This window comes from Pelodiscus sinensis, chromosome 4 (genome assembly GCF_052426305.1).
Source record: "Pelodiscus sinensis isolate ZL-2025 chromosome 4, ASM5242630v1, whole genome shotgun sequence".
Classification (NCBI taxonomy): Eukaryota; Metazoa; Chordata; order Testudines; family Trionychidae; genus Pelodiscus; species Pelodiscus sinensis.
The window spans coordinates 67,279,281-67,306,472 of NC_143055.1; the positions used below are offsets into that span (position 1 = coordinate 67,279,281).

Below are 27,192 nucleotides of genomic sequence, written 5' to 3' on the forward strand. Positions count from 1 at the left end.
CACAGAAATGTGAAGGCTGTTCTCTGGCATCTGGCTTTCCATCAACCATATTTTATAGTATCATGAAATAACATCTGGGAGATTTTCCTCTAAAACTCAGCCAAAGTATTTCTGGCTGATACCAAAAGTGGGAGTTCATAGTTGCATTTTATAAGGAATGAAGTATGAAAGAAGTATTAGGGTGTAGAGTGATATACCAGCAATAGTGGAGAGTACAAAGGGAGAAAGGGAGAAACAAATGCTGTCTCTATTTAGAGTGCATGTTTTTCTGCAAGGAGCTTCTTTTTCTGGCCTATTTACAAGGTATGTCTTCATTTCAACATTAACTTGAGCAATCAGCACCTGAATGTGAGCCTCTAGGTTGGCTTATCCCAGGTGTGAACAGCCACGGTGCTAATATATACTCTAATATTTTCACTCAACTGCATCCACGCTGGTGCTGCACTCACTTGTGCCCATCATTAGAACTTGTGGGGGCAACATTCCATGGTTCTTTGGGCTACAGACAGCTGAGACACTGTGATTTTTCCTAGTGAATTGTGGGACAATTTATCTGTCATTCTGGTCAAACAGGGAATTGTGGTAAAATATTGGAGGACCCTCAGCATTCAAATGGACTCAGTCTTTGTCTACATTTCTGAATGAGGTGGCTGCCAACCCAAGTGTAAGCAACATTTAAGGCTTTAGCTTCTACTCCCAAGTGGGTCATCTAGTTCAAGTGTAAATCCCCATGTGGAAGAGGGGTTATTTGTCCATGGACATGAGCCAGGTTAGTGACAACATCCAAGTAAGAGCCAAGGTTAGCTCTGCAGTGAAGACAGGCCTTCACAGTTACGGTCAAGATTTCCCCCAGCTTGCTGGCTTGCTTCAGCCAAGAGAAATGTTAATAATAGTCATTTCATCTAGAAAGATTTGCAATCTTGCGATGTTGATAAAGCAGTCAGCTATCTAGGTTCTTCCTGCTGTGTGGTTAGGACTTGATCTGGGAGTCATCTGGTTCCATTACTTTCTCGAAGTAGGGTTGGAAGATACAGGGGAGAAAGAGTGTATGCTGTGGCTGGCAGGTGGAAGCTGAGAGTTTCTAATCAGGGTTTGAAATCTAGAAGTCTCTGCTCATTGGTTGAGCCTTAATCAGGGGAGAGGCTATTTGGCAGTCCAGGGCTTTATAAGGGAGTAACTCAGCAACCAGGGACTGCTAACAGGAAGTTCTCCAGGTGAAGGAGGAAGCTAATACAGGACCCTTGAGGGAAGTGGCTGGCTGTAGTCAGTATTTGGGGGGGGGGGTTCTGTATGCTGAGCTTTTGTTTGGCTGTTTGGTGTGGTTTCCCCCCCCTTTTCCTTCCCTCCCTCCTCTCCCCCCCTCCCCCCCGCCCATGGAGTGTGTGCTGTGGCTGGCAGGTGAAAGCTGTGAGCTTCTAATCAGAGTTTGAAATCTAGAAGCCTCTGCTCATTGGTTGAGCCTTAATCATGGGGAGGGGCTATGAGGCAGTCCATGACTTTATAAAGGAGTGAGTCAGTGACAAGGGAGCTTGCGAACAGGGACTGCAAACAAGGACTGCTAAAAGGGAGTTGGGAAGCAGAGTGGGAAGGGGGTAAGGTACACTTGCCATTCTTTAAAATCTTTTCACTGCACTCCTGCCCTTCAAGGAGGAATTTAATAACATCTGAGGAATCTCTCAAAAGGAAGGCAGATTTCAATAGTTTGTCTTCCTCCCGGAAGAAAGAAGGGATTTCATCTGCACTAAGTGCAAGCTGATCACCATTTTGGAAGAAAAAATTAGAGGACATGAGGCCCAAATATCGACCCTACGTTTCATCAGAGAGGATGAAGACTACCTTGATAGAAGGCAGCATTTAATCCTGCAAACACAGCAGGCTGAAGAGCCAGTGAGGGCAGAAAAGGACAAGGAAGAAAACTGGCAGCATATAACCTCTAGAAGAAGGAGGCCAACTCAGGTATCCTCCATTTCTGTAGAGATAGTAACCCCTTTCAGGCTTCCTCCACAGGCACTGCAGTGGAGAATGCTTTGGCAGGACCTCTCAGGGTAGAAATCAGAAGGGAACACTATCTACCGGAAGGCATGGGATGTGTAGTCCTAGGGATGGAGGTTCCACAACCAGCAACCCCAAAGGAAGAAGATGGGTGGTGGTGGTTGGGGACTGAGTCATCCATCTGCCTTACAGACCTGGAATCTCAAGAAGTATGATGCTAACCAGGAGTTCGCATTCAGGATGTGATCGAGTCTTCCAAAAGTGATCAAACCTTCAAATTGCTACCCTTTCCTGCTTCTCCATGTAGGAACTAATGATATGGCCAAGAATGACCTTGAGTGGGTCACAACAGATTCTGTAGCACTGGGAAGAAGAATCAAGTATTTGAAGCACAAGTGGTCTTCTCGTCCATCCTCCCTGCTGAAGGAAAAGGTCCAGGTAGGGGTGATCAAATTGAGGAAGTAAATGCGTGGTTGCACAGGTGGTGTCGGACAACAGGACTCCGTTCCAGGCACAAGGATTGTTAGGAAGAGATGGGAGCCACCTAATCAAGAGAGGAAAAGGCATCTTCACGGGCAGGCTTGCAAACCTAGTGAGGAGGGCTTTAAACTAGGTTAGCTGGGGGATGGTGACCAAAGCCCTGTGCTAAGTGAGGAAGTTGGATACCTGGAAGAAAAACAAGGAGGAACAAGCAACAAGGGAGGACCCCTGATTCGGATGGAGAAGATAGCGCGATCAACTGTTTATCTAAGGTGTTTGTACACAAACGTAAGAAGACTGGGAAACAAACAGGAAGAATTAGAAGCCAAGGCCCAGTCAAAGAACTATGATTTGATTGGAATAACAGATTTGGTGGGATGACTCACATGACTGGAGCACTGTCATGGAAGGGTATAAACTGTAGAGGAAGAACAGGTGCAGGAGAAACTGAGGAGGAGTTGCATTGTACGTAAGAGAGCTGTATGATTGCTCAGAGATCCAGTATTATAGAGGGAGAAAAGCCTGTTGAGAGTCTATGTGTTAAGTTTAGAGATGGAAGCAACAGGGGTGATGTTGGTGGTGGTGTCTGAAATAAACTGCCGGGTCAGGTGGATGAGGTAGATAAGGCTTTCTTCAGACAACTGAAAGAAGCTTCCAGATCACAGGCTCTGGTTCTCATGGGGGACTTTAATCACCCTGACATCTGTTGGGAGATTAATACAGCAGTATACAGACAATCCAGGAAGTTTTTGGAGAATGTTGGGGATAACTTCTTGGTACAAGTGCTGAAGGAACCAGGGGCCATGTGCAGCTTGAACTGCTGCTCACAAACAGGGAGGAATTAGTAGGGGAAGTAGAGGTGGGTGACAACTTGGGAAGCAATGATCATGAGATGGTAGATTTCTGAATCCTGACCAAAAGAAGAAAGGAGAGGAGCAAAATACATACCTTGGACTTCAGAAAAGCCAACTTTGACTCCTTCAGGGAACTGATGGGCAGGATTCCCTGGGATGCCTACATGAAGGGGAAAGGAGTCCAGGAGAGCTGGAAATATTTTAAAGAAGACTTATTAAAGGCACGGGAACAAATCATCCCGATGCACAATAAGAAAAGCAAATATGGCAGGTGACCAGATTGGCTTACTGGAGAAATCCTTGGTGAGCTTAAACACAAAAAGGAAGCTTACAAGAAGTGGAAACTTGGACAGGTGACTAGGAAGGAATATAAATATATTGCTAAAAAAATGCAGCGGAGTTATCAGGAACAGGAAAGCGCAATTGGAATTGCAGCTAGCAAAGGATGTGAAGGATAACAAGAAAGGTTTCTACAAGCATGTTAGCAATAAAAGGGTGATCAGAGAGGGCATGGGGCCCTTACTGGATTAGGGAGGTAACCTAGGCTATGTCTAGACTGCAGGCGGATCTTTCGAAAGAGAAATCCGCTTTTTCGAAAGAGAGCACCCAGCGAGTCTGGATGCTCTCTTTCGAAGACGGCTTCTTTACATTGAAGAACGCCTTCTTTCGAAAGAGGAACTTTCGAAAGAAGGCGTTCTTCCTCGTAAATTGAGGTTTACCGCCATCAAAAGAAAAGCCGCGTTCTTTCGAAATAATTTCGAAAGAATGCAGCTTGCGTCTGGACGCAGGAGAAGTTTTTTTGGGAAAAGGCTACTTTTCCCCAAAAAAAACCCTGAGTCTGGACACGGCCCTAGTGACAGATACTGTGGGAAAAGCTGAAGTACTCAATGCTTTCTTTGCCTCTGTCTTTACGGACAAGGTCAGCTCCCAGATTACTGCACTAGACAACGCAGTATGGGAAGGAGGTAGACAGCCCTTGGTGAGGAAAGAACAAGTTAGGAACTATTTAGAAAAGCTAAACATACACAAATCCATGGGCCTGGATTTAATGCACCCAAGGGTACTGAGGGAGTTGGCAAATGTAATTGCGGAGCCTTTGGCCATTATCTTTGAAAACTCGTAGAGATCAGGAAAGATCCCGGATGATTGGGAAAAGGCAAATGTAATGCCCATCTTTAAAAAAGGGAAGAAGGACAGTCCAGGGAACTACAGAGCTGTCATTCTTACCTCAGTCCCTGGAAAAAAATCATGGAAGGGATCCTCAAGGAATCTATTTTGAAGCACTTGGAAGAGGGAGAAGTGATCAGGAATAGTTAACATGGATTCACGAAGGGCAAGTCATGCCTGACCAATCTAATTAGCTTCTATGATGAGGATATGGGAAAGTCAGTGGATGTGATATACCTTGACTTTAGCAAAGCTTTTGATATGGTCTCCCACAATATTCTTGTCAGCAAGTTAAAGGAATATGGATTGGATACATGGACTGTAAGATGGATAGAAAACTGGCTAGACTGTCGGGCCCAATGGGTAGTGATCAACGGCTCAATGTCATGTTGGAGGTCAGTTTCTAGCAGTGTACCCCACGGATCAGTTCTAGGACTGGTTTTGTTCAACATCTTTATTAAGGACCTGGATGACGGGATGGATTGCACCCTCAGCAAGTTCGCAGATTACACTAAGCTAGGGGGAGACGTAGATACACTGGAGGGCAGGGATAAGGTCTGGAGTGACCTGGACAGATTAGAGGATTGGGCCAAAAGAAATCTGATGAGGTTCAACAAGGATAAGTGTAGAGTCCTGCCCTTGGGACAGAAGAATCTCAAGCATTGTTACAGGCTGGGGACCGAATGGCTAAGTAGCAGTTCTGCAGAAAAGGACCTGGGGTTACAGTGGATGAGGAGCTGGATATGAGTCAACAGTGTGTCCTTGTAGCCAAGAGAGCTAATGGCATACTATGGTGCATTAGGAGGAGCATTACCAGCAGATCCAGAGAAGTGATTACTCCCCTTTATTTGGCTCCGGTGAAGCCACATCTGGAGTATTGGGTCCAGTTCTGGGTCCCCCAGTATAGAAAGGATGTGGATGCATTGGATTTTAAGAGGAATAAGGGAGCTTCCGGAAAAGGCTTTATTTTCCGAAAGATCCCGTCTAGACTGGCGCTTTTCTCTGGCAAAACCCCGAGCCGGAAAAAAGCAGCAGCCATGTTCATGCAAATGCTGCGGCGGATATTTAAATCCCCCGCAGCATTTGCAATTCCGACTGGTCTCATTAGCATCCCTTTTCCGGAAAAGGGTGCCAATATAGACACAGCCTTGATGTTTTTAAGTCTCGGCTTGACAAAGCCCTGGCTGGGATGATTTAGTTGGGATTGGTCCTGCCTTTGGCAGGGGGCTGGACTTGATGACCTCCTGAGGTCTCTTCCAGCTCTTATGATTCTATGATTTGTTCTTTACAAAGGGTCTGCCTGCCACTGGGACTCTCTGGTGCACCAGCCCACCGGCATAGATCAAACTGCAGGATCAGAGCCTTTGTCTGAGAAAAGTACAGTTAATTTACAAATAATTTACCTTCTTTGTGGTAGAATCTTTATGCATAGTCTAAATTCTGAAGTTCTGTGGCCTTTGTTGTGTAGCACGTCAGTCTAAATTATTCCTTTCTGGTCTTAAAAATCTCTACATCAGAGTTCCCCTTGAAGTCATTGAGAACCTTTCCATTAACTTCAGTGAGCTTTGGATCAGATCTGAACTGTCTTTTGATATGCAGCTGGACCATTTAAAAGAAAAGTGAATTTTTGGCAACAGAAATTCTGTGTAAGTTATCAACAGCCATTGAATATGTTTACAGAGGTGAAAGTATGGGTGCTCATTAAGGCTAGATCCTTTAGAACAGATAATGAAGGTTTACTTTGGGCTGTTCACTATTGACAAATGTATATCTCTTGTTAAAGGATATGCGAAGATTGCAATTGTTATGAAGTTGAGTGCCAGATTTTTATGTTATATGATAATGTTTAAATATGGGAGAGAGTGACATGTGCTGACATATATCTTATCTTGCCCTGAAATGTAAAGCCTTTGTTCTGCTCACAATGAGAATTATCTGCTGAATGAAAAAAATAAAGTAACAAAAGTGCCAAGATACAAGCTTCATTGAGAGAAGTGCAGTGAAGTTGGTTAACATTTTCTGTTAACCAACAAGAAGGTAAAATTCTTGTGATTCCCCAGTTTTTCTAGACTAACATGCCAGTGAACATTCTTGAGATCTTATTTATTATTTGATAAAAACCACAGATGTGCATGGCACCTTACAAAAGTTAAATAGAGTCCCTAGCCCAGTTTACAATCTCCCATTTGATCTCCTTATCACAAGTGAGATGCTCCCTTTGCAGCCTGAGCAGCTTTCCTAGGGCAAGATAGGACTTCTGATTCCCTATGGATAGGGCCCTACCAAATTTTACAGGCATGAAAAAAAAAATCAGATTGTGAATCTGATCTCCATTAAATCTGTATAGTATAAGGGAAATGTATATGGAAGACTAGATCTCACAAGGGAATCCCACATTTCACAAATTGGGGGATCCTGACTCAAAAGAGGGCCACACATGGAGTTGGAAAGTTACTGTAGAAGAGTCCTAGCACTGCCTCCATTACTTTTGTTCTGCCTTCACAGCTGGGTAGCCAGAAAGTTGCTGCTGCTGGCCAAGGGCTCAGCTGTGCAGGCAACTGCACAGAAGTGTGCGAGTCAATGCTATACCTTGCCATCCTTACTTCTGCACTGCTGCTAGTGCTGGCATTGCCTTCACAGTTGGGCTCCTAGCTACTCAGCTCTTAAGGATACCCCACCACCACCAGCAGCAGCAGAACAGAAAGAAAGATGGCAATAATGGAAGCCTCATACAATAATTTTGCAGCCCCCGCCAACCGCTCTCCCACCCCACACACACAGAGTGTCATTTTGGGTTATGACCCCAGCAATTACAACACTCTGAACTTTCAAATTTAAATAACTAAAATCATGAAATTTACAATTTTTAAAAACCTATGACTGTGAAATTGACCAAAATGGACGGTCAATTTGGTAGTAACTTACCAATGGTGCTTAGTGTGGGCTCTGTGCAATCATATGTATAGAACATTCATCATCCAGAGTCCCAACTAAAAAAAAATCTATTAGCAATTTAGCTTGTTTCATCTTATATATTTTGGTTACTGTTTATCACCAGAATAATTATGCCTTAGGAAAAGATCATCAGGTATAAATGCACGTAGTTTTAATAATTCCTTTGATGGTTAAATAGTACATATTGAACCTCCCAAATCCAGGACTCTAGGGTCCATCAACATCCGTAGTCCAGCAGGGCCATGGATGTTGCTGGACCAAAGCCCCAGAGGTAGTAATGTGAGCCAGCTGACGGAACATAGGTCTGGGGAACATAGGGCTGGGGAACCCCCACTGTGCCATTAACTGCTGGACCAGGCGGCAGCCATGGGTGCTCCCACCCTGACTAAAGAACCCCGGCATTGATTGGGCCAGGTGGCTGGGGAATCCTGGCCCCAGCTGGGATCCCCTGCTGCACTGGGGCTTCCAGTGGCAAGCAGTCTAGACAGGGATTCCCCCTCCCCCTGTGGCAGCAGGGCTGGTGGCAGCTGGGTGGCACCAGCTTAGAACTCCAGGATACTCTTGATGGTGATGGGCATTCCTGGCTGCAGAACCCATGGCTGAAGTGGGGCTGGCAGAGGTGGGCGGCCCCAGCTGGAGAACCCCAGGGAGTTCCTAGCAGTAGCGGCGTCGGTCCAAGCAGCGATGTGGTGTGGCAGGGCAATCATGGCTATGAAATCTTCAGCAGCATTGGGGCTGGTGACATCTGGGTGGCCCCAGCCCAGGACCCCTGGGGAACACCATGTGGCAGCTTGGCCAGCAGCAGCCAATCTGTCCCAGCTGGGAATTCTGGGAGACCTTGGGGGAGAATGCAAGCAGCAGGATGTGGAGCCCATGCCAGGCCATTGTTAGTGGGGCCAACAGCAGGACAGGAAGTCTGAGGGAGAAGAGCACTGACCTCCCTTGGTGTGGCAAATTTCCTGGTTCGGGACAGCTCAGGTCCCAAGAGTGACGGACCAGGAAAGTCTAACCTGTGCAATTAACATTGAATAGTACTACACAATGCACTAAGTAACACATCTTTGAAAGCATATATCAAATACTATTCCTTAAAGGAATATGAGCTTTGCTCCTTTGAGGTACTGAGCGCCTCCAATTCCCATTGACCACAGGAGGAATTGAAGTGCTAAAAACATCACAAGATTGGGCCCAGACAAAAAAGTGCATGATCATGATGATGCTGTGAACAGAGGGCAGAATGAAGATATATTTGACCTATGCAACTCTCACCTAAACCTGGTTTTTGATAATTTTTAAGTACACTGTAACAGTAGGTACAATGGTGCATGCCTGTTATCCCACCTACTTGGGATGTTGAGGCAGCTGGATGACTTGAGCTCATGAGTTCCTTGCTGTGGGACACTATGCCAATTGAAAGTCTGGTGCCACTGACGGCCTGGCCAGCTGAAGGACTGGTTAGAACGTGATATGATTAGTGTTCTCAGTCTGTGGACATGTCTACAGTAGGAAATTATTTCATAATTAAATTCAAAATTATAACTCCCAAAAAAACAAAATCAAAATAGCGTGTCCCCAGGGAGAGCCTCAAAATTAGTTTTAGGCAGGCTCTATTAATGTGGATGTGCTATCTCAAATTAGATCCCCAGGAAGCACTGGGGAGTAATTACTTCAAATTATTCTGGGGAGTAGTTATTTCAAAATAGCAGCAGCAACAGAGCATCCACCCTACTACTATTTCAAAATAAGTGTTATTCCCTGAGGAATGCAGGAGTACAGATTTTGAAATAATCAGCCCATTATTTTGAAATAATGGGATAGGTAGTGTGGACATTCTGCTTATTATTTCAAACTAACTTTGAAATAACTCCCTAGTGTAGACCAGGGCTGTGAGGCTGCTGGACCAAGGTGGCACCTACAACATGCAGTAGATTCAATTATATCCCTTTTCTTGAAATATGTGGCAAAATTCATCTGCAGACTTTTTGCATATTTTGAGATGAAAAACAGCAAAATGCCAGTATTTCCTACAGATTTCAATTTTTCCATCAGTAAGAGAAATTAGAAACACAAGGATATATACTACTGGTTTGCATTGGGTTAAACCTCTCTGTAGTAACAGTTGCCTTTCATGCATGATGAACATAAAGACAACAGAGAAAGAGCTTTGACTAGAATGAAGTGTGGCCCTGTGAAAATCAGACCTCTGGGTCTGATGCTGTCTAAAGAAGCGTGAGGCTGTAAGCAAAGAAAATCTTTCTGGGATAATAATAATTTAATATAGGTCATCCAGCTTTTGGTGGCACGCATCTGCAATCCCAGCTACTTGGGAAGCTAAGGCTGGTGGATCACTCAGGGGTTGTAGGCTGTGGTGTGCTATGCTGATTGGGTCAGAGACCAGGCCACAGAAAGCCTGGTCTGCTGGAGTTGAGGGAATGCTGTGACAGCCGAAGGAGTCATGATGAACATAGCTTGCACACAATCCCATCAATATTGGACAAAAATGAAAAACTGTATTCTGTTTTAAAAAAGCAAACTTCCCAATATTTGTCTATTGCTCTTACTTACCAATAATATACTCCCTAGAATTTCTTGCTATGAGCAGGCAAAAAAATTAATCATTTTATACCTGAATGTGCTTTGTGCTCCTGAGTTTGTAAATAGCATTTATAATAGAATATAAAACTTGATCTCACAGTCTTCTCACATAGCAAAACTCCTATTAAAGTGAACCAGAGTTATTCCTGTATAAGTACAGCAGGATCTGGATAATGATGTTTACATAAAATTTTATAGTATATGGCTAAATGTACTACATTTACTATTAAAATAGTTTATAGATGAAGAATGAAAAAATATAGTGGCCTAAACTTTAAAATAATTTCTGTTTTGTATTTGTAATTTGGAGAACATTACTGCACTATTACAAAGGTACTTAATGTTCTTATATTTTAAGAGGTTCCCTCCCCTCTCCTCTCCCCCTCCCCCATTTAACTGGCTGTCCCTTCCAACAGGACTTTAGTCATAGTCTGGTTTTAACTTTACATTTCTATTAAAGTATTTTGAGAATTTCCCATCCTTCCCATTTGCAGCTAATCATGCACATCTTCCCTGGTCAGAACTCTCGATGAATGCACTAGGAGTTGCATGTGTAGAGACTTACAAAGTGGCTACTTCTTCATTAGAACTTTTGAATTTAAAGTGGAATCTTGTAAACAGTGATAGACACAAATAATATTTATAAAATGCATCATTTAAAAGTGAAATAATCTTTCTGGCTATAAGACATCTCTTTTGTTTGACTAACTAAATAGAATTGGGTTCAATTTTAGGAAAAATTGAAGGTCGAAGGGAGATCTAGTCAAAAGTCAGCACTCCTATTATTTTTAATTAAAAAGAAATAATTTTAAATCTTAACACTAAAGCAGTAATGATGACATTCTGCACTGGCATGGGCAATTCCAATTAGGACCTTATCCTAGAATTCTTCTATCTGATTAATTAATTCTGTCTGCAAGAGCAGTGCAATAATAAATCTTGGTGAGACAAAATTAGGCAACACCTGAGTGTGTCAGTTTTCCCTCCCTCAAATTCGTGGATGAGACGATGGTGTAGGGAGGAGGGTTTTAGATTTATTAGGAACTGGGGACGCTTTTGGGAGAGGGGGAGCCTATACAGGAAGGATTGGGCTCCACCTAAACCAAGGTGGAGCCATACTGCTGGCACTAAATGTTTAAAAGGTAGAGCAGTTTTTAAACTAAGAGATGGAGGAAAGCCAACTGGTGTGGAGGAGCATGTGGATCAGACGGAGACTTCTCTTAGAGGAGAGTCTCTAGGTTTTAGTCAGAAAGAGAGGAGAGGAGATAATAAAGTATGAGCTAGATCAGACAAGAAACAATCACATATACAAGAATCTAATACATCAGGGAAGGGCAGACAAACAGAGGCAATTTTTTAAAAGTGCTTCTACACAAATGCTAGAAGTCTAAATAAGATGGGTGAACTAGAGTACCTCATATTAAAGGAGGAGATTGACATAACAGGCATCACATAAATCTGGTGGAATGAGGACAATCAGTGGGACACAATCATACCAGTATATAAAATATATCACAAGGACAGAATAGGCTGAGTGGCACTATACATGACAGATAATGTAGAATCAAATGACGTAAAAATCTTATCAACCACCTGACCGGGACAGTGATAGTGGCGTTGAAATGCTAAGGGAGATTAGAGAGGCTATCAAAATTTTAAAAAAAATCAATAATAATGGTGTATTTCGATTATCCCCATATTGACTGGGTACATGTCACCTCAGGATGAGATGCAGAGATAAAATTTCTCGATGCCTTAAATGAATGCTTCTTGTAGCAGCTGGTACAGGAAGCCACAAGGGGAGAGGCAATTTTCAATTTAGTCCTCAATGGAGCACAGGATCTGGTCCAGGAGGTAACTATTACAGGACTGCTTGGAAACAGTAACCATAATATAACATTTAACATTCCTGTGATGGGAAGAACACCTCAGCAGCCCAACACTGTGGCATTTAACTTCAAAAAGGGGAATTATGCAAAAATGAGAAGGTTAGTTAAACAGAAATTAAAAGGTACAGTGACTAGAGTAAAATCCCTGCAAGCTGCATGGAAACTTTTTAAAGACACCATAATAGAGGCCCAATTTAACTCTATACCCCAAATTAAAAAACATAGTAAGAGACCTAAAAAAGAGCCATCGTGGCTTAACAACCATGTACAGTAGACTTCCGATAATCCAGCATCTTTGGGACCTAGGTGGTGCCAGATTATCGGATATACCGGAGATATATCCGATATAGACGCGGATAATAATTTTGTATCTAGAACCCTGCAAATTTGCAGATATCCACTTTCTAGCCACAGGTATCTACATCTGTGGATGTCAATGTGCAGGTATCCATGGCTGATTTTTGCAGATACAGATGAGGAAACAAATTTTAAATTCACACAGAGCTCTACTGATCTCACTGCTATAGAAGCTAATGGTAATTGACTTTAATGAAAGAGAACAAGGCCTTTAAATTCTAAGCACTTCCAGACAGGGACTCTTTCACTAAGCCATATCCTGGGAGGTACTAACTATATGAAACTCTTGGAACCATGAAAATTTCAGGGCTCAAACTCTCAAGAGTTCAGTCAATTACTTACACATTCTTCAGTGCAAAGCATACCATCTGTGATTATTAAATAAAAGTAAAGATGGCCAAATCCAAATTAGTTTAATTTATTGATCACTTTTATCCTCAAGCCAAACACTTTCATATTAGTAATTATTTGTCTATTCTGTATTTCATATAATATTTGTTTCAACACTTTTATTATGTCAGCTGTTACAGTGCTTCTTTAATGCTACCTGCTATGGGTTGTTTATCTAGTTCAGTGGTTCCCAAACTTTTCAGCATCACGCCCCCTTTTTGATTTTTGAGAAACCCTCACACCCCAAAAATAGCAGCAAAACTTCTTGAGGAACTAACTGGGGACGAAAAACAAAAATAGCAGCAAAACTTGGGGGGCGGGAGGGATTGACGGGGGTGGGCTGGGTCGCCTTGCGCTCCCCCCCCCCCCCGGAATTTCTTCACATCCCCCAGTTTAGGAACCCATGATCTAGTTTATATCTTAAAATTATAAGTAAAAGCTTCACATCTCGTGAAGAAAAAAATAAAATTTATTTCCCCTTTATATTTCATATATCAGACTTCTGTGATCAGAGGAACGTACATTGGCCTGGAATACATGAGAAAAGGAAATGGAGGGGATGGAGGGGTAATTATTAATATATCATCTCTCGCAGGTAAGTAAATCTTGTATCTAAATACTTGCTCCTTGCTGGTACTTTGAAAAATAAATGAATCAATATTTATTACATATTCATTTTATGGTCTTTTTATTCTTTTTCATACCTGTACAACATCTATTTGTCTAGTAGTCATCTCCAAAAACAAAGAATACTAGTTTTCCCAGCCCAGTTGAGCTATGTGGTCTATTTACTCCATAATTTCCTGCACTGTTAGTTTCAGGTCCCTTCCAGGTTACCAAATGATTGTAAATTAAGTGACAACAGGTAGGCTTAATTCATTAAGTTTCACTAATATTTTATCTTGCAACGCCAAAAATAGTATTTGCAACATATGGTGTGTATAAAAAGATAATCTTCAATATTTACCGACCTAAAGAGGACACATTTGCATTCTGAGTGGATTTTTCAAACTGTTTAATTTTTATAGCATAAATAGAACAGGAATTAAATTTAGAGTACAGGGAAGTACCAGAAAATTGCATGAGGCAGGCCCAAAATCCATGAGAAAGAGGGAAGCTAAGCAAAACCTCCTTCCTCTAATGTTTCAGATACCACACTGTGTGAACATTATGTTGTACTACCTCTGTTGATAGTAAAAGGGAATGACTGGTTGAGAAGTGGTCCTTCTAGCATCGTCATTCAGCAGACAGGTGGGGAATACTTGCAGGAATTAATATTGACCCTGTTATTATTGATTCCGTTTCACTCCCACTTCATACTTTCAAATTATGTGGGGAGAACTTGGAGGCAAGAAAATAATTTTGTTTTTTATATGTAGGTTTTAAAGTCTAAAGGACAGGGACTTTTTGTTGTGTTTGTACAATGGGGTCCTGGTCCATAACTAGGGATCCTAGGTAGGGTTGCCAGGTGTCTGGTTTTCACCTGGACAGTCCCATTATTTCTGGCCCCCGTCTGGTTTAAAAAAAAAAAAAAAAAAAACAGAAAATACCGGACATGTAAACTGTATTTTCTGTTTTTCTTGGACAGAAGGCCAGCAGAGACATTGTTCCCCTGCCATGTCTGGCTTGGACGGGGGGAAGTGAGGAACGCCAGGATTCTTAAAGGCACAGCAATCTGTGCCTCTTTTTGGCGGGGAAGAAAGGGAGGCTCAACCAAACTTTTTTTTCCTGCCATGTTCAGGATTTTTGGTGAAATCATCTGGCAAGCCTAAATTCCTAGGAGCTACTGCAATACAGATAATTAAATGAGAGGAGACACTGAGTATAGAGCAGAGGAGGAGAAGACACTGACTGAATATAGGAAGCAGTGTGGATTGGATGCCTCCCTGTGTATGCCCAGAGTTCTACAGTATTCCCATGCCTATCAGGACATCTGCAAGCTAAAGCCTTGTCTACACTAACCCTTCTTCCCTTCCCTCTCTCCCCTCTCCCCCTAATCTATCCTACACAACTTCAGCTATGTAAATAGTGTAGCTGAAGTTGACATACTAAGCAAATGTGATAAATCAACTGCCAGTGGATCACTTGCTGCAGTATCGATCCACTGCATTTTGGAAACAAGGCCTAAAAAAACCAAGTTTCCTAATAAGATTATGCATTGGAGCTATGAGTTTAAACTCAGTTTTACACACACACACAGCGCCTCACATGAGATTTTCCATTAAATGTCTTCATGTAGCCTTAACTCAGCATTAATAATGTAGTCTGATTCAATGTCTATTGAAGTCCATAAGATAATATTCCACCAATTTCAACAAGCATTGAATCAGGCCCAGAATATCAACTACCTTTGTTACACTGACAACCATCAGCCCTGGTGAAAGATTAAACAGTTTCACAAAGCATATAAACATAAAAAAAGAGAGCAAAGGTAGAGTACTGTAGCACTGTGGAGCCTGAGTCACCAGTACTGATATGAGTAACCCAGTCCTCTTGGGTTTCGATAAGCTTTACAAATGTCTTTTTAATTAAAGATATATTTACTTTTACATTATCAAAAACGAGGTGTACTATGCTTTGGTTACTTTTACGCAGCATGAGTATAGCAATTATTTTATCAAATATATTATAAAAGTGAATAGTCTTTTTATTTCTATTAGTGTGTTATGATTATATATATTTTTTTACTATCTCAGACTCTAATCCTGCCTAGATGAAACTCCTCATTGAGTTGATTTAAAAAAAAAAAAAACACACTCACTGAACCAAGTTTCCTTTTTTTTTAAGCAGACTTAGCTTCTGTTGACCATTAACAAACCTGTTACTCTATCAAATTTGTTTTCAATTCTTTATAAATTTTCATCAGACAGGCTCCACACATAACAAGTATCCTGGTCACTTATGGTGTACAATAAAAAGAGTCATTTAGTGCTAATGTAACACTACGTTCAAAGTCCTGTACACACTGTAATTAATTAGGCTTCAGTTCTTTTGGAGTTTTGCCATTGATTTTAATGAGAAAGCTGAAGCCCAAACGTTCAGTCCTATAAGGTGAATTCAGTGGTACTAGTCACATTCTTTACAGTAAGTAAGGTTTACTCGGGGGAGTCCCGCGTGGCCAGACCATCACAGGACCAAGGCTTTGTTCCTAAAAGCTCTTCTCTGATGAAGTGTGAGTTAGAGGCAATTTAGCTAGGGCCATAGAACAAATTTTTGGCACCAAGAGGGACTAGAACTGAAAATTACCTGACTCCTAACCCACAGCTCATCCCAGAGCATGCTGCCTTTCCCAGCTATAAAACCTCTGATAACTTTCAAAGGAATTATGCATTCATGAAGAGGAAGTTATATCACAAAGTCTCTGAGACAATGGCACTTTTGTGTGTGTAGTTGCAGAACTGGCCCCCATAGAAAAGAGCTTGCCAGTGGTTTTTAAATATCACTTGACATTAAAGGAAAGTAAGATATTTTAACCCCTCTTAGGGTACAGTTTAAAGCAGTTTTGAAATTTGTGAGAAAATGCATACACTGTGAATTTTAAGAGCTGAAGTTGAAAAAAACTGAAGAGGATGATTGGGTTGGCTGGTTTTTGTTCTGTTTTTTGGTAATTTTGGCAGATTATATGTTTTCATGGAGCTACGATATAAACTATGATTTTTGAGCCCTCTAAATTCTGAAATAAAAAATCAAAATATATTTATAGAGGACTTAAAGGTAGGTACCATAGTCAGCATAAAAACATACAGGCTGTGTCTACACTGCACCCCTTTTCCGGAAAAGGGATGCAGATTAGACAAGTCGGAATTGCAAATGCAGCGGGGGGATTTATAGATGCCTTGCTGCATTTGCATGAACATGGCTGCCGCTTACTTCCGGCTCGGGGCTTTGCCGGAGAAAAGCGCCAGTCTAGACGGGATCTTTCAGAAAATAAAGCCTTTTCCGAAACGTCCCTTATTCCTCTTAAAATCAGGAATAAGGGACCTTTTGGAAAAGGCTTTATTTTCTGAAAGATCCCGTCTAGACTGGCGCTTTTCTCCGGCAAAGCCCCGAGCCGGAAAAAAAGCGGCAGCCATGTTCATGCAAATGCAGCGGGGGATATTTAAATCCCCCGCTGCATTTGCAATTCTGACTTGTCTAATCTGCATCCCTTTTCCGGAAAAGGGGTGCAGTGTAGACACAGCCATTGGGTTCTGACTTGTTAGTCATATAATATAAGGTCAGAAGGGACCACCAGATCATCTAATTGGATTTCCTTTATATCACAAATCACCGACACCACCCAGCACCCACGCACCAAAATTAGACCTAAGTGTTACAGCCCACAGGAGAGTAGACTCCTATGATCATCCATTACTGCCTGTGGCAATCAAGGTTCACCCATGCCCAAGACTGCTGGAATAGCAGGGAAATGATAAAGTGAGGTAGATGCAGATGATCCCTACAAGAGACCCACACTTCAGAAAGCACAGTTCACAAGTTGCCAAAATGGTGGGGGGTTCCTATAGGATGATTATCTTGAAGGCAATGAATTTTAGAAAGCCCACCAATGTAGGCCCAACCAAACATTTACACATGCTGCAGTTTGCTTTCATAAAGTGATTTCAATCACTTTCAAGACTCATGGAAGTAAAGTTAAAAATGCATGTATGGGGCTGCAGGATTGGGATTTTAGAGTCAATAGCTTTTAAAAAAGCTGATATACTCTGACAAGAAAAAGAAAAAAAGGGTTGTGCTAACCAGAAGTCAGGGTAAGAACACTGGGGTGGAGGGGAGGAAACATAAGCTGACATGAATGGGTTAGGGATTTTGATTTTGCTCCTTATAAAATATCCTGGAGGAAACATAGCAAGGGACTTCTACAAAGCAGGAGTCTACATAGGGAAAACAGGAACCTCTATAACAAAGTCTACACATAGAGAGCCAATTGTGTTCAAACTTGAGCATCTGGTGAAACCTCTCTCTCATGATATAGTCCATAGCACAGCTACAGAATATCAACTGTTTAATTTGTTTCCCTTATTAGACCTCTGCTAGGTCAAAAGAGATTTTTAACTTTAGAACATATTTCAGGGTCATTCTGTGTTTTTCAGCTTGTTGTTTGAGAAGGAGGGCTATCCAATTTTGTTTTGTAGTTTGGAAATTATATTTTTTTAAGTAGACATTATAACAATTATTCACTTTTTAAAAATAATTTTTATACTGTACATGCTCCTAGAGGCTTTGATAATCACCTTTTAAAAAACACACATACATAAACATGGCAAAAAAATCTGTTATAACAGAAAAAGCTCTCAACATGTTACAACAATAGTTAATAGTTTGTTTCTAAATAAATGTCATCATTTCCCCAAAACTTGTGCTTGATTATTTTTAAAAACTATTTTATAATCAGTGAAAATTTAGCAAGACAATACTTAGTGTGAAGCAAAATGCAGGACAATGTAGCACTTTAAAGACTAACAAGATGGTTTATTAGATGATGAGCTTTCGTGGGCCAGACCCACTTCCTCAGATCATTTCTATCACAATACTTAGTGTGTGACATACAATTACCCATTTAAATGTAATTCATAACAAATTGAATATATTTACTTACTATGTTATTTTGCTAATGATCTCTAACAGTATATTTTTGGCACCAACCACTATCTTCTGATGAATGCAGAGTTCCCGCTGAAATCAAGAGTAAACATGTGTGCCACCAGAATTTGGCTTTCACTATTTATGTATGACATTCTAAACCATGTTATAATAATTTTAATATTATAATTATAATTATTTTAAGAGTAAAGGGAATCACATTTCATCTCAAGATAGCTAACAATACAACTAATGAAAGGTTAACTAAATGCTAAGAAGTCATATTTAAAAACAGATACTTCATCAAATCCCAGTGGGTAATCCCTGTCCATTAGGGGGAAATTCTTCACTGTGTGTTCACCAAATCAGTTAAATACATTGAAAAAAGAGGCAATAGCAACAAATGCAAATCTGACATACAGCCTATACCTCCATTGCTAATTTCCCAATTTGTGGATCATGAAATTTAATTAAAACCATTGACCATGACAAATGAATAAATAGATTTAGCTAGAAGTCTCACTTTACATCTAAAATGGTAATTAATGATCTGGACACCTTAACCACAAAGGGACTAGAGCAAAAACCAAAGGGAGGAGTTGCCTTTTTGTCAGCTCACCAATAAATCAGGCAGAGAGAAAATAACAGAAAAAATTGCACTGTAGTGCCTATAGTGTTAGTGTAACTGTCTTTTGACATCTAAGTGAGTTTTTGTGCCATCTTCCACTTAATTTTCAGCTAAGTATGCATTTAAGTTCATTTTCTGATTTTATGTTCTCTCTCTCTCTCTCTCTCTCTCTCTCTCTCTCTCTCTCTCTCTCTCTCTCTCTCTCTCAAAGAAATTGTAGCCTGCTTAACTAACCTCTAGTCTAAGTCCTTCCTCTGGATTCCTAATACAGCCTGTCTTACCTACTTTTTCAACTGTAAATTTGTTCCGATTGCCTTTATCTTTATGTTATGCACAGCACATTGTACTATTAAACAAATACCACTTGGGTGTGATGAATAATATTGACAATAACTAGTGCTGACTCTACATTGCAGGATGTAAGAAATACTCTACTCTTGGAGGACAAATCCCAGTAGAAGTAAACTCACTGATAGCTCTCCAGCATCATAAAAAAGCAGGGTTTACAAAGGTCTATGGTTCCGGTCTACAACGTCACAGATGGAGACTCAGAAATAGAACAAGCACTCTTCCTTTAGAGGTGCCAGAGTACAGTGATCCATTCTAACAACTTTCAAAAGCATCCAAAGGCTGAACCTTTTCATCTGAGATGAAGAGTTGAACAAACTTAAAAAGACACCATTATTCATTTTAATACACCATTTACTCCCCACCCCCAAAAGTGAAAAGTGCTAATAAAAGTGCAGTTTTCACTGGATCAATTTAGCATTTAAATAAAGAAAGATGTCTTAAACACTGAAATATCATTTTTCATGTCAGAGTTGTAATTATAAAGCCTTATCAGAAAATTATTTCCTTTGGGTCAAAGTAACTCCAGAGCAGAATGCCCGTACAAGGCTCTATGTGCCACTTAATATCTCTACTGAAATCTCATGTTAACAACTTGATGGGTTCATAGATCCTTGCTTGTATCTTTCCCTCTGTGATGAATCAGACCCTTTGTTGCTGATATTTACAAAAACCAAAAAGGAAAAATAGATTTTTTTAATTGGGGTGATTTCCATTAGTCAGAGCTAAACAACAAACATTAGCACAGCAACTTTAGCATCCAAATTTAATGACATCTCCATTCAGGAATGTGTTCAAGTTGTATCTCTCTAATTCAGGACAGGCTGTGCTTTGCTTCTTACAGTTACATAATTTCCAGATGGAATTGCAGTCCCTTTGCATTATAATTTGGTCATTATGCCTGCTAGCACCCTTGTGACTGAAATCCCTATAATGGAAGATTCATGGTGTGTCATCCTTTGATTATCCCACTGGCAATCCACACTCAATTGGGCAAAAACTGACCTCCTAACCTTTCCTCCCAAACCTTCTCTGACTTTCTTGCTTTTCTACTGCAATTGATAATACTGCACTCACCCCACTCCCTTTGTCATCACTCAAGGGTACATCTAGACTACAGAGCTTTTCCGGGATACATCCAGTATTCCGGAAAAGCTCTGCCATGTCCAAGAAAGATGTCTGCTTTTCCCAAAAAAGTCGGAAAAGCAGACGCATTTTGTCAGCATCCCTGTAAACCTCGTTTAATGAGGAAGAAGGGATGTTCCCAAAGAGGCTTTTTTCCCCCAATATTTGGCCCCATGTAGATTATTCCATTTTAACTCATATTTAGTTTGTGATCTACTATATTCCCCTAATCCTTTGCTGCAGTACTACAGTAAAACTCCAATAGTCTGGCATCCAATAGTCCGGCACTCCTGATAGTCCGGCATCAAAATGGCAAGAGCCTAGTGAGCGAACTTCGGAAAAAAATGAGTCACAAGGCAACAGCAGCAGCAGCTGAACTGAGCAAAAAGGGTAAAAAAGGCTTAAAAAAACTAAAACATTACAGTATACTGTATACAGAATGTAGATAAAAAGGGTTAAGAACACTTTATATACAGTATATAATGTATACAGTGTGTGTATAGATAGATAGATAGATAGATAGATAGATAGATAGATAGATAGATAGACCATTTTATAGTACCTCCTGATAGTCTGGCATATTTGATAATCCGGCACCACCTACGTCCCATAGGTTCCGGATTATCGGAAGTCTACTGTACTTCCCAGACAGTCATTTCCCATTTTATGTCGGTTGCAATTGATTATTCTTGCTTAAGTATAGTGCTTTACATTTGTCCTCATTGAATGTCAGACCATTTTTCCAGTTTGTCAATATAATTTTACATTCTAATCCTGTCCTTTAAAGCATTTGCAATCCTTCCCAGCAAATTAACACAAATTTCACAGTGCCCTCTCTATACTATTATCCAAATAATTTATGAAGTTATTGAATAGAAACAGATCCAGGACAGATCCCTGCAGTACCCCACTCAATATGGCCTTCGATATAGACTATGAAAAATGTTTTTCTCTTTTTGTATTCTTACTCTCTCTTGCCTTTTCGTTTTTTTCTGGAATTTGTTTTTTTGGCTGGTCTCTCATTCCTTTTCCTATTCCCCAGATTGTCCTCAAAATTACAACTTGAATTAAGAAATTTAACTGCTAAATTTGATTGTACATCTGTTCTAATCTCAACAGGTATTTATTATTAATGTATGTATTCAACTCTCTTCATTTTTCAAGGACTTATGCCTGCTGCACACCAACCAGTGTACTGTGCTACAAAACATGGCATAATTGGATTCACACGGTCTATAGCAGTGAGTACTTGTGACCAAAATCATTATCAGCAGTTCTTTGAGAACATGCTTACTTTCTCATGTTCCCTCTGAATAGCATTGCAAGTAAAATCAGTGCCCACTAAAGTGCTATGTGAGGTTGTTTTGTTTTAACAAAAGCTTTTAAGGTGGTCTCCGAAAATTCCTTCCTTTCACAGGGAAATCCAAGGCCAAGTTGACACAACTCCAGTTTCAATAATAGCATAACTGGAGTTAACATATCTTAAATCATTTTTTCCAGCAGCCCAATGCAGGAGGTTGATGGGAGAAACTCTCCTGTTGACTTCCCTTGCTCCTCGTGACCCTGTGGAGTACTAGGGTCAACTTGGGTGCCATCAGCATTGGATTTAGCAGGTCCTTACCAGACCTGCTAATTTGAAGCTTGGAAAATCAATCTGCGGAGCCTAGATCTCCGTGTAAGTATAGACAAAGCCCAAAAAGACAACAACTGGGCTGTATGTGAAGTTGGTGATCAGTACAATGTTTGGGCAATCTTCTTAGTGTATGGGCAATGAATGTGATACAAAGAGGGGATAAAAACATATACTTTTGGACAAATCATTTAATTTTTCAGTTTCTCCATCTGTAAATTAGGGATGATGATATTTGTGTAATAAGTGATGCTGCAGTGCAAATTAGTAAATGTGATTTGAAAATTAAAAGTACTCCCCATTATTAAAGCTGGCTTGGGCATTCTGCTTACTTAACATTGGTCTGGTAGTAAAAATGAAAGGCTCCAATTCAGAATGGTATGCTGGGTGTTGTACAAATATATAGGAAGAAGTGGTCCCTATCACAAGCATCTTATTGTTTAATTTATGGCAAGATAGTGGTGGAGGAAAAAGGCTTAAAAGTACATGGGTGACAATAATATCATGTATTTGCATGGAACATTTATATGCGTAATTTGATGTAGCCTGTTCACATGAGATATGTTCCCCAAAGAAGCTGAGATATATTTAGATAAGCAACCAGACTTTTAAGATATTTTCCCAAACCTCTGAAACTTCTAAGGTTAAGTAATCCAGATCAGTTTGGGAATAGAAGTCACATATCACATCTTGGCCATCACATAGTTTGATTTTTTTGCATAATTTAAAAATATATATAATATTCCAACAACAAAGAAACATGAGAGCATATGCTTCTTCCTAAAGGACATATGGAAATAAAACACCAAAGAAACACAAAAGGACTTCAAATACTCACCAGATAACAGAGAAGGCAAAGCAGGCCACAGCCAGGTACAAATTAGAAATTTGGGGGATTTTAATTGATTGTCTGTCCCAGACATAGAAGGCCAGCTTCTGAAGAAAGAATCTCTAGATAAAGCTCCAATAAAAATGATCAACCTCAGATTAGGCAATATAGTGGTGATCAGAGTCAAAAAAAAGTTATTCTAGGGAAAAAAGGGTTTGCTGGAGTTATATTTAGGACAGCCATTGTTTCTTTTGTATTAGGCTATATCAGTATACCAGCCATAGTGCTCATGGTGGTAGCTGAAATTGCTGATGAGAAAAACTCAAAAAAATGATTTTATGTAAAGAGTGTGTTGGATTTCTTTTCATAGTAATGCTCAACAAAATATGGGTGTATGCAAGATCTTGTCTTGCTCAAGAATATATTGCTTAAACTTTTCCTGAAACATTCAATCATCAGAACCACCAACGATTCATTGGTTGGTAATGATGCCAAGACTACAGATCTTGGGGTACATTCTGAATTTTTCCAGTAACCAGAGGCAATCTTGTCCAGGAGTTATTAGCATAATCGTTCATATGATTTTATAGACTAAGGAATAAAATCTAGAGTGTAATCAAGACTTCTTGTATGTTTATATGAATTACACTTATTTCAATGGTCTTTATCCTCTTCATGAAGACCTCTTCCAACCATGTATCAAATTAATTTAACTTTTGAGTACCAATTCTGTGTAAAACAAAACACTGAAGAGACACAACAGGACTTCAAATACTTACCACATAACAGAGAAGAAGGCAAAGCGTGACACAGCCAGATACAAATTAGAAATTTGGGAGATTTTTTTTTTTGCATCATTTTAAAAATATATAATACTCCAACAACAAAGAAACTGATAAAATGAGAGCATTACAGAAATTATATACGTACAAAAACAGAAAGGTATATATAAGACCAGGATCAATACCCAGTTTGCCACCCACACAGCCCTTTTATGCTAGCTATTTGCATAAAACACTGACAAATAAAGGGCTAATATCCTTCTGTTAGTTATACGGATTGTGTCAAGCAATGTATTTTCTAATCTTTGTAAAAGTTCATAAAATGCTGAAAATGAACATGTCTAACATTTTTGTAGATGGCAGCTCAAATGGGAAATTATGGTGTGCGACTTAATACAATTTGTCCAGGCTTTGTTAACACACCAATTCTTCAGTCTATTGATAAAGAAGAGAATATGGGACAATATTACGAATACAAGGATGAGATCAAAGACATGATGAAGTTCTATGGTGTGATGGAGTAAGTGAAGCTATATAGAATATTCTTTGGTCTTCTATAGCTGAAGGGAAAGTAAGTAATAATAACACAGGGAGTTGCTGATCCATAGCAGCGTAAGCATCTGTATTATATTTCTATACAAATTACACGAGACAAAATAGAAGGCAACTGAAATAAAGGGACTTAACTATGTTATTGCTGTCCCTTTTTAACACAATCATCTAGTTAAATTTCAGGGCCCTGGAAATGTTCCATTGGGAAGTAGAAATTTTCTTTGATGCAATCTTTTTTATTTACAAAGAACATACAAAGTCCTGCATCTCAGAACACAAAAGGAATTAAATAGCAGAAATCGCTTATTTTTCCTCACAGCACCAATAACATTCTTCTCAGCATGCGTCTCTAACCCAAAAATCTTTCCCCAGGTCTTTTCTAGTGTCAGACACCATGCTTTCAGTTGATCCTTCAGATGTCTGGGTCATTCTGAATCTTCTCAGTTGCTGTGTTCTCTCCCTTCTGATCTAATCAGAGCCAAACCCTGATAGGCCATTCAGTCTAAACTACTGGGAGGGTTCATCATCCCCTTTTACCTTATATTGGACAGGGGTTGTGGTTTGTTAACAGAATGGTGTGTTCACAACCTGTCTCAATGGCACTTGTGATCCATGCAGTCACCAGTACTTCAAAGCATAACACTGTGTTGGTTTGCCCACACTTTTTCAGATGTCACTTGGGAAACAAATGCAGAATACACAACAGAGGAGATCTGCAGAGGGATAGTACTTATTACAGGGAATTTTAATAAAAAACTAGATGGCAACCAAACATCTGAAGTATTTACCAATGACTAGACTTATAAGGGATCATTTGCCAAATTGCAGTGATATATTATTTGTATGCCCAAATTATGACTCCATATCCTTCCTGAAATGCTCTTGGAACTTCTGTTGCAGTACCAAAAATATTGGTATGTAAATTGTAGATGGTTCAGTTTGCAAGTGTTTATGCAAACATTTATTTATACTTTGTTTAGTGCATACATTTTCCACAATCTCTAGTGCATTATGCTAACAAACTAACCAAGAAGGTATTCTGTGCCATGCCTGATTTTCAAAATAGAAAAACATTTATTTTTCTCTAGCCCATCACTAATTGCCAAAGGACTATTAATGATCATTGAAGATGATGCTTTAAATGGAGAAGTTATGAAGATTACAGCATCCAAGGGGATTCATTTTCAAGAATATACCGAACTTCCTTTTCAGTCAGGAAGGCTATAAATCTTATTCTGTTGTCTTGGCTCCAAATTAATATAAAAATGTACTTTAAACAATTTTAAAAAAAGACAAATGTGTTTGTGTCCAAAGAGTGACATATTTGAACTCTTTATTGCAGTAATGTACAGTTGATAGAAAGAAATGTGTAAAAATATGATTTCTTATTTTGATTTTAAATACTGCTATTAATATTCTTTATTGATAGAATAAGCATATTGCTTACAAAGATATTTCATGATGCAATAATAAGGGTCAGATTCTGCCCGTTGGTAATTATTTGTATGGTGCTCTCTTGACCTACTGTGGCACTGCAGGCACTCCTTGCTTCAGTTGCCCTTCCTTCAGGAACTTCACACCAATCACAAGAGTGTAAAAGAAAATGTCCCTATTGGGGCTCTACTTTGCTCAATACAAATAAACTTGAAATAAAAAATCACCCTTTCCCTTCAGAAGTCACACAGATGTTTCCTTTGGGACTTGTCACCTCTCACTTCTGGCCTCTCTGGACAATCTGAGTGCAAGGTCAGGATTTTATTACATATTTATCTAATTTGTGTAATAAACTGTGGAGTAATATTGTTAGCTATGTTGGGAGCAATTTATTAACACACTGTCTTACTAAGGAACGGATAGCTGTAAGCATATGGGGCATATTTACTAATAGTGCAAACTAGTACTACTCCATTATTTTCAATTAGTTACATCTGTTTACAAATTGGGCTCAAAATACTAAAATGTGATTGTATTTTGCTATATGCAGGTAGCCAAAGATGTCTTAAGCGTCTATCTACAGTAGTTTTAGCTTCTTTTATGTGACTGGGTTGACAAAATAGCTTACATCTATTTTCCATGTATGTGTTGCATTTTTTTCTGTGATGCTAGTAGAAACATTACCATAATAATGGCAGCTTCCCATCTTCTTTTGGTTACACAGTAACGCATCGGACACAAAATCCATAGTTATAGAATAGAGCAAAGTTAAACTGTGAGTATCAGTGAAAAATATTAATTAATTTAAAATGAGAAGTGACCTATGCAAAGTCCAAATAAAATCCAAAGTCTGTGCTATCATGATTTCTATGGAATAACTAGGGGGGAAGAGAGGAGGAAATCACTCAATAACAAGGGGAAAAAACATCTGTTTCTGATGGGTTTTTGAGCACATCTGCTTCTTAATTGCAATCAAAGACTAAAATGGAAATATAAGCAATAAAAATTCCAGTTGCTTTTCTTTACAATTTGAAAAATGGATTTTAAAAATTAGGAGCAACTACAGGGATCCGTTAAAGAATGTGTGTTTTTGATACAGCCTTGTCCAGAATTTGTTTTGCCTGTAATTATATTTTGTATGTTTGGATTTTTTTTTATGTACTTTTAAATGAAATAAAAATAATTTACACTTATTTAAGAATATTTCTTCTTTATAAAAGGAGTTTTGGAAGAAGAGCTAAGATTAAAGAAACAGAAAGCTGAGAAAAGGGTGGGAAAAAGATTAAGCACATATTCCTGCTTTCTCTTCCTCTTTTCTTTTCCCTTTAGCTATGTGAAAATGCTTAGTCAGCTGTTTGGAGACTATTTAAAATCCTTGAATTTGGCCCCCACCAGTAACAACAGCATCGATCAGAAACCTTTACAAGATCTCTAAAACAGCTTTTCATCTCTCCATATATGCACACACACATCATAAAAATCCAAGAACTAATATCCCAATGATTTAAATTTTGGGATACATTTCACTGAGAGTATTTAAACTTTGCCTGCCTATAAGGTTAGCGTTAGATACTTAGTTTTTACCAGAACTTGCCTGTGTAAAGC

At 39.6% G+C, this 27,192-nt stretch overlaps 1 protein-coding gene across 2 annotated transcripts in view; it reads left to right on the forward strand.

Annotated features, from left to right (window-relative positions):
- Positions 1-26,780, forward strand: part of HPGD (15-hydroxyprostaglandin dehydrogenase) — a 43,979-nt gene extending 17,199 nt beyond the window's left edge. The window contains exons 4-7 of one of the 2 annotated variants that reach the window (XM_006126992.5): positions 13,178-13,274; positions 21,525-21,601; positions 23,958-24,121; positions 25,242-26,780. In XM_006126992.5, coding sequence (XP_006127054.1) covers positions 13,178-13,274; positions 21,525-21,601; positions 23,958-24,121; positions 25,242-25,380 — 477 coding nt within the window. In that variant the 3' untranslated portion in view covers positions 25,381-26,780. Of the gene's footprint in view, positions 1-13,177; positions 13,275-13,828; positions 14,226-21,524; positions 21,602-23,957; positions 24,122-25,241 lie in introns of those variants that run through there. The other variant, XM_075930221.2, reaches the window with a different exon arrangement.
- Positions 26,781-27,192: the final 412 nt, after the last annotated feature.